At 56.5% G+C, this 7,333-nt stretch overlaps 1 protein-coding gene across 1 annotated transcript; it reads left to right on the top strand.

Annotated features, from left to right (window-relative positions):
- Window positions 1-4,194: 4,194 nt before the first annotated feature.
- On the top strand, window positions 4,195-6,683 carry LOC134054568 (uncharacterized). Its single transcript, XM_062510431.1, has 6 exons — window positions 4,195-4,275; window positions 4,866-5,091; window positions 5,227-5,369; window positions 5,710-5,817; window positions 5,995-6,171; window positions 6,666-6,683. Exons 1-6 carry the CDS (start codon window positions 4,195-4,197, stop codon window positions 6,681-6,683), a joined length of 753 nt encoding a protein of 250 aa, XP_062366415.1.
- Window positions 6,684-7,333: the final 650 nt, after the last annotated feature.

Genomic DNA, 7,333 nt, shown 5'->3' with positions numbered 1-7,333 from the left:
CCTGGCAGGCAGAGACACAATCCTACCACAGAGCACCTTTGCTGTGCTGCAGAAAATTTGTTTCCCTCCTTATTCAGCCCCAGTTCCACTCCTGCCACAGATCAACTCCCACTGCCAGCAATTCCCAGTGCAACCATTTTAAACAATCCTATAAACCGTGATTGTCTCCAGGCTGACCATCCCCTCGCTGGCACACCCAGAGGAAATGAATCTTGTACCATGGCAGCCTGCAAAAATACAAAGTATTTCTTCCCTTGGGAATTCCTGAAAGGGCACTGGAGATGTCCTGGAAACAAGGATGAGCAAAGCCCTGCCACCCACCTGGGAAGCAGAGGGGATTTCTTCCTATTTTGTAGACAAGGTAAACGACATTTTTAAAAGATTCTGGGAGCTCAGGAAGGTCCCCAAGAAAGGAATAAACCCCAGGAGTCGCAGCTCCCCATGTTGAACTGGTAAACACAGCAGGTTCAGTCAGCTCTGGGGGAGTTGTTTCCATGTTTTCCCCGAGAGATGCTGAGCCAGTTGGACAAAGCTACTGCTCTGCAGTAGCTTGAGCATCAAAGGAGAGAGGAGAGAGGCTTACACGAGCGTGGCTTAATTCCCAGTTGCCTGTCAGCTCAGAGCAAGCACATGTTCAGCTCTCACAGCCTGAGTAACTGATAAGAGCTCTTTTATTAATTCCTGGTAACTCAATCTGCCCTCCCAGCCTGAGTGCTGAGCAGAGACGATGCCCTCAGGAGCTGGAGATCAATTTAAATTTCCAGAGCCTCGGTCCCTGACTCACTCCATAGTGCCAGTGCTCCTCAGAATAATCTGGGAGTGGATTTTCTGTCACATCCCTGATCCCAGCTCCCCTTCCAGCAGTGCTGGCTGCCACATCCTGCTGTGCTGGAGCTGTGGACAGGAGCTGTGCAGGGGGACACGTCTCAGCAGCTCCCACCCCCTCCACCAGCACTGGGATGGATCCTCTGGGTACTGGTGCTTCCATGCAGCCCCATCTGCAGCAGAGCAGGTGCTCCAGGGCTCTTTGTGCTCGTTCCTGGTGCTCACTGGTGCTCAGACATTGCAGGAAAAGCTCCCTTGGAAGTGGCAGCTCAACCAGAGAGCTGAGAGTCGAACCAGACTGGAGGGATGGGGAAAACAAAGTCACTGACCGTGGCCCAGGTGACCCAGCCACGGAAGGGGTGGGAGGCAAATCGGGTTAATGACCCACATGCAAATCCTGACTGCTATTCGTGCCCCAGCACCCCTGGACTGGGTCCAGCCCTCCCAGTCCAACCTCTCAGGGATCTCCTGGAGAATCAGACCCCTGGAAGGGAAGCTGGCAGCAGCCCAGCACTGCTGACCCAGGACAGTGTGCTTCAGCAGTCCCCAAACACTGCTGACCATGAATTCTTTACTTCTGGCACTGCAGGTTCTGCTGCTCAATAAAAGCAGGGAGAAAAAAAATAAAAAATAATTTATAAAAAGCCATTTATGAGGGAACAGTCAATAAAATGAGACTTGCTTATCACAGCTGGTTAGGAGTGGTTGAAACTGCACCCTCTGGAATGGTGAGGGGTCACTAATTCAGGACAACTGCAGTGTCCTGGAGCTGAGGTTCCTCCAGCAAGGCTGAGACAGGAACCCTGACACGTTCAAACACCCCAGATAATGGCCACAAAACTGGAAAGTGGATGTGGTCACTCTTCCCTCCTGGCCTGCTGTAGCTCCTGGGGCTCAGTGTCCCCTGCTCTGCACTCCAGCAGTGTCAGCCTGTCAAGAACCTGCTCTCAGCTCAGGAGCTGCTGAGCCTGGAGGTACAACAGGAGAGGGTTCTGGGGTCACCAAAACACCCTGGTGACACCCGAGTGCTGGCACAAGAAAGAAAAAGGAAAGGACAACAGCTCAGACGAAATGTTTGCACTTTTATTCAGGTTCTGAAAAATCACAAACCCACAGCCTCTCTGCTCCCCAGCACTGCTGTGTCCCTCCCAGCTGTGCCCTGCTGGTGCCACCAGCAGTGTCACCCCGAGGAAGGTGACACCCAGACCCTCTCGCTGAGCCTGGCTGCTCAGCGTCCTGAGGCATTGACTGAAGCGTCTCTTCCCCAGGTCTTTAGGGAGCCTCAGTTCCTCGGAGCTGCTTTGCAGGATCAGTGGAGAGTGAAATGCCCGGGCTTGAGCTGCCGCGGGTGGACGAGGTGCCTCCTGAGGATCCTCTGGAACAAATTCTTCCTGGCTGTCACTGCGGGGAGCTCCAGGCCGGAGCTGCTCCTCGGGCAGTCCATGCCCAGGAGCCTCCTGTCCCTCTGCTCTGCCTCTCGGCTTTCCACAGCCTCTGTCATTCGGATGTCTCTGGCACATCTGGGCAGGGGAAGCCTTGCTGGGGTCGGGCTGCTTCCATCGTCCTTGTGACCGCTGGCACGGGAGCTTGGCTGCTTGTGGTCCCTCTGCCTTCCTCCCACGCCGGAGTCTCCCTCAGTAGCAGGAATCCCGGGATGTCCGCAGCATCCCGGCTCCTCCTGACAGCTGGGACGTGTCCCGGGACCCCGAGGGCGGCCTGAGCCCGAGTGAAAAAACGCCTCCTCACCGGTGACCTGCGGGCTGCGCCCCAGGGTGACAAAGCCGTACGGGGTGGTGACCTTGGGGAGGTGCGGCAGGGACAGAGCTGCCCAGGCAGTGGGGTCTGGGTGGGAGCGGGATGAGTTAAAAGAAGGTGAGTTAGAGCCCTGCTTATCCTGCACCGCCGCGTCCCAGCTGCCGCTCCAAGCCGTCCCCTCCAGCTGTTCCGCCCCCTTGCCTGAGCATCTCTGCTTCTTGTGGGCGTCCAGGGACGGGATAATAAACTGCGGGATGCGGTCAGGTGTCACCACGTGGAAGAAGATGTCGCTGGAGCTGCTGCCCCGGAGCTCGGGGGTACAGAGCGTGCCCCGGCAGAGGGACATGGTGGCCCCGAGGGCTCGCTGGGCAGCGCTGGGGATTTATGCTCTGCGGCCACCCCCGGCTGGTGACGCGCGGTGACGACACCGCCAGGTCCCTGCCAGGGTCCAGCGCCCGCCGAGCACGGGGCAGGCGGATGGAGGGGACAAGTGGGGACACGGCGCTGCCGCCGTCACGCAGGGCCACCAGCTCCGGCCCCCACGAGGCAGCCGAGAGGGGAAGAGCCGCAGGAGCGGGATGAGTCACCAGCCGTGGGCACGGGGGGGAAGGGGCAGCCGGGAGCGGCAGACAAACACTTCAGCTCTGTCTAGCAAAGCTCCCGTCGGGAAACGCTCCGGCCCACGCGATTCCCCAGAGCAAGCGGCAGCTCCGAGCACCGCAGCCCCGAGTTCCTCCTCCCACCCCTGCCGGGGCCAGCATCCCTGGATCCCGCAGCATCCCTGGATCCCGCAGCATCCCTGGATCCCGCAGCATCCCTGGATCCCGCAGCATCCCTGTGCTCCAATCCCGCTAGGCTGCGAATGAGGGGGAACAGCCCCAGGCAGTCCCCAGGCCAGAGGGAAGAGGCTCTGTGCCTCCTGCACGTGGAAGGATGAGGAGGATGAAGCTGGTCTCCCAGCTTTGCCTTTCCCCCTGTAGAGCGGGACAGGGTCGGGAATGATTTCCTGTCACTCGACCCCAGCTGAGGAAGCTCCTCACTCTCAGGAAGATAACGGTGGCTTTAGCGTGGATCCTGCTGGGAAAATGATGCAGACAGGAAAAGCAGCTCCATCTCTATGCGGCCACAGAGCAGGGGAGATGCAGAGGAGCCTCCCCTCACCTGGGATCCAGTTTCTCCCATCCCTGGGGGTCTCAGCAGGGCAGGTTCTGGCACCTCATTACCTTCAGCTCTTTGCACCCGCACAGTTGATTGATCTTAAATCAGAGCCTTGAGAAGCTCCAGGAGATCTCAAACTGAGAGAAAACGACCCCCTAACTGAGAGCCCTTAATGATGATAGCAGTGCTGATAGCAGTGCTGATAGCAGTGCTGATAGCAGTGCTGATAGCAGTGCTGATAGCCCCCACCTGCGGGCCCTGAGCTGCCCCACCAATCAGCAGAGCCCCGCAGGTCATCAAGGTAATAAGGAACAGATGGGGCAGGACCTACAAGTACCCTGAGAGCCGCAGAGAGGTCTAAGCCAGGTTTGTGTCCAGTTTAGGTGCTGCCTACGAGGTGATTTCTGCTGGAGGTACTCCCAGAGCTGGCTTGGAGGCTCTGCCCTCTCTCTCCAGATGAGCTCACCCACCAGCAGTGATTCCTTCTCTAGCAGGTTGCTGGGCCAGATCCTTCAATTTAGCTTGGTCAAGTACCCGGTGAGTGAGGCTGGGGAGGGGGTGGCTAAAACCTCAACACTGGTGGTTGCTGGGGTTTTCCTGACAGAAAGCTTTTATTCTTTCAGTCTTTTTTCATTATTAGATATTAGGAAGAAATTTCTCCCTGGGAGGGTGGGCAGGCCCCGGCACAGGGTACCCAAAGCAGCTGTGGCTGCCCCTGGATCCCTGGCAGTGTCCAAGGCCAGGTTGGACACTGGGGCTTGGAGCAGCCTGGGACAGTGGAAGGTGTTCCTGCCCATGATGAGGTGTGGAATAGGTGGTCCTTAAGTTCCTTTCCAACCCAAACAATTCCATGATTTCTCCTTTGCTCTCCTGCCTATCTCAATTTTTTCTTCTTGGCCTTGCCTCGTTCCCATTCAGCTGTTGGTGGCTACAGCACTCCCCTTTGTCTCCCTCTCTGGGCTAGTAGAAATAGGAGGGTTTTGGGAATGAATTGCAGCCCATTGCATTTTGGCTGAAGTTAGTCCCAGTCTCAGCTCTGCTCTGGGATAGAGAAGAGTTTAAGACATTCCCTGAGGACTTTGAACACATGGAAGTTCTCCCATGTGCTGATGGATCTCTCTTTGCAGCTGAAGCTCCTTCAGAAAGCATCTGTCTGGATTGGATTGGTGTTCCCTGGTGACACCATCAGGAGCAAACTCTGTCCCCCATCCCAGTCACCCTCCAGGCCTCGGCTCCTTGCCAGGAAGCGCCGGGGGAAGCTCGTGCGCCTTCTGCTCTCTGTGGCTCCCACCAGGATCCAGAACTTCCTGGGATACCTCCCAATGGACTGGAGCCAGAGCAATGTGTCCAAGGGTAAGAAGGGGGCTTCTTGGAGCACCTGGAGGCTTTGCAGCTGGGAAGAACACAGCATGGAATTCCTGCAGGGAGCTGGGAAAGCTGCTGTGTTTGTTTGGGTGTGGTGATTGTGTCTCCTGTGAACCCCTGCAGAGATCCAGGGGACTCTGGTCAACCCAGCTGGCAAAGCCAACAAGAGGAAGCGGGATGATGTGGCTCTGGAGAAGCAGGAGTCCTGGTTTGTGGTGCTGGAGAGGGACTGGCCAGAGGATGACTATGAAGACATCACGTATGAGGTGAGATGTTGTGGCTACTGAGCGATTCCAAGATACTTTGGCCTCAGTGTGCAGCTGGGATGTTCTGGGAGCCTCCCTGTGGAGGAGCCTGCAGAGGTTTTCTTTCTTATCACCTCTTTGATGGTGTCCAAGGAGCACTTGACCATTGGTGCTGTCTGAGAGCTGGGGGTGCCCCACTCATCCTGAGGCTTCCCTTTGGTTGAGGTTTCCCTTGTCCCTGCAAGGCAGTGTCTCTGTTAGGCCTGGCTGTGGCCCCCAGTGCTGTTGGGACAGGACTGGTGTGTCCTTCCCCACATTGTCCCTTCCTTAGAGCCTCCCTTTGCCTCTTTTTCTCCCCCAGCCCTCAGAAGTGGAGTCAGACAGTGATGAGTACCAGTCCCAAAATGACACTGACCTGGAGCTGGAAGAGCAGGTTGAGGTCACTGGGCTGGAGCCCTCAGCTGTCCAGGTGAGTGTTCCTGTTCCATTCCTGGGGACAGCATCAATCCTGGTAAATCCTGGAAGGATTTACCTCAGCCCCTGGCTGCAGGAGGAAGGAGTCTGGGCTTGCTCTGATCAGAATTCCATGAATCCCTCATGGATTTTGTGCTGCTCTGACTGTATCCCTGTGCCACACAACCCCCAGGGCTCTGTGCTGCCCTCAGAGCCGGCAGCAGAGGATCCAGCTGTGGCCAGCAGTGGGGAAGAGGCTCCAGATATGGCCAGTGATGACAACCAGAAGCCACTAGCCAAAAGGAGCAGTGGGGATGGCAGCAAGCAGGAGGCTGACACAGCCAGTGACACCAGCTCAGCCCAGGATGGGGTAAGGACCCCTGGGGCAATCCCACCCTCTGAGTGTGGGGCAGGGGAGGTGTCACAAGTCCCCTGGCTGTCCCCAGGCTCTGAGCCTTTGTCCCGGAGCTTTGCTGCCAAGGGGGAGAGTTGGAGGGGCTCCAGTCCCTGTGCAGGGACACAGCCTCAGTCCTGGGGTGGTGCTGGGTGTACCCAGTCACCTGTGTGTGCCAGCTTGTGGCACCTCTGACCCAGGGCTGCAGCCAGCAGGTTGCCACAAGCCATTTGTGACACTTTGGCCCAGGTATTTTGCAGTAGAAAACAGGGAGGATTTGAAGGAAATGCTTTACCACAAGCAACTTCCATGGGCCCAGAGCACTGCTGGATACCTTCCTAATTCCCAGGAAGCTGCTGCCCTGCTTGGCTTGCAGGGAGGTGGAGGGTGAGGAGGGAGGTGGGGGATTGGTTTTTCCCCAGTGTTCATGAGAACAGGCAGTGCTATGAGGAAAATCTCCTGTCTTCCAGGAAAACCAGGAAGCCTGAGTTCTGCACCTGGACCTTCTGGGGTTGTAATGTGCCTGATTCCCTGGGACAGCTATGTCCCTGAGGAAGATGTCTAGTTAAATGCTGTGTTTATGTTGTTTGTTTCACTTTTCTGAAGTTTATAATAAAATCACCCTATTTTTTCACTTGAACTGGGCTCTATTGGCTGTCAGTACCCAGAGCTGGCATTACAGGGTGTGATGCTGCTGGGGCATCTTTCTCTCTAGTCCTTCCTGGGGAGGGGTTCCTTGGGGTGCCTGGGAGAGGGGTGGCTCTGGGAATGCTGGAATGGGAGAGAACTGAAGGTGCAGAGTGAGGCTGGGCAGTACTGGGGCTTTCCATGGGGTGGGCAGTCCCCAAGCTTGGACACCTAGGCTGCTGCCTGGTGCCACTAGGGACTCCCCTTCTCTTCTGGCATCTCCTAAAACACTGGAATAACCCCTTGGAATAAACCGAGGAGTTTAACACAGGCTGTGTCTTTCAGTGAACACTTAAGGTTTTCAGTTTGTACTGTGTCTGCTTTACCTGCGAGTTGTGAACAGAACCTTCTCCTTCCACATGCGTCCTGGGAAGGCCACTCTAAGGAAACAGGAATTTTGGGGACTGGAAAAGCAGGTTGGGATCAGGAAATGCCTGAATGTGACCCAGAG

Source organism: Cinclus cinclus, chromosome 28 (genome assembly GCF_963662255.1).
Source record: "Cinclus cinclus chromosome 28, bCinCin1.1, whole genome shotgun sequence".
Lineage (NCBI taxonomy): Eukaryota > Metazoa > Chordata > Aves > Passeriformes > Cinclidae > Cinclus > Cinclus cinclus.
The sequence above is the reverse complement of the archived record's forward strand: the minus strand, read 5'-3'. Positions and strand labels throughout refer to the sequence as shown.

Bases quoted from the DNA above. Each gene is read 5' to 3' on its own strand.
- LOC134054568 (XM_062510431.1), top strand. From the start codon at position 4,195: ATGAGCTCACCCACCAGCAGTGATTCCTTCTCTAGCAGGTTGCTGGGC. The intron at 5,092-5,226 runs GTAAGAAGGGGG...GAACCCCTGCAG, and splicing joins CCAGAGCAATGTGTCCAAGG to AGATCCAGGGGACTCTGGTC. The intron at 5,370-5,709 runs GTGAGATGTTGT...TTTCTCCCCCAG, and splicing joins ATGAAGACATCACGTATGAG to CCCTCAGAAGTGGAGTCAGA.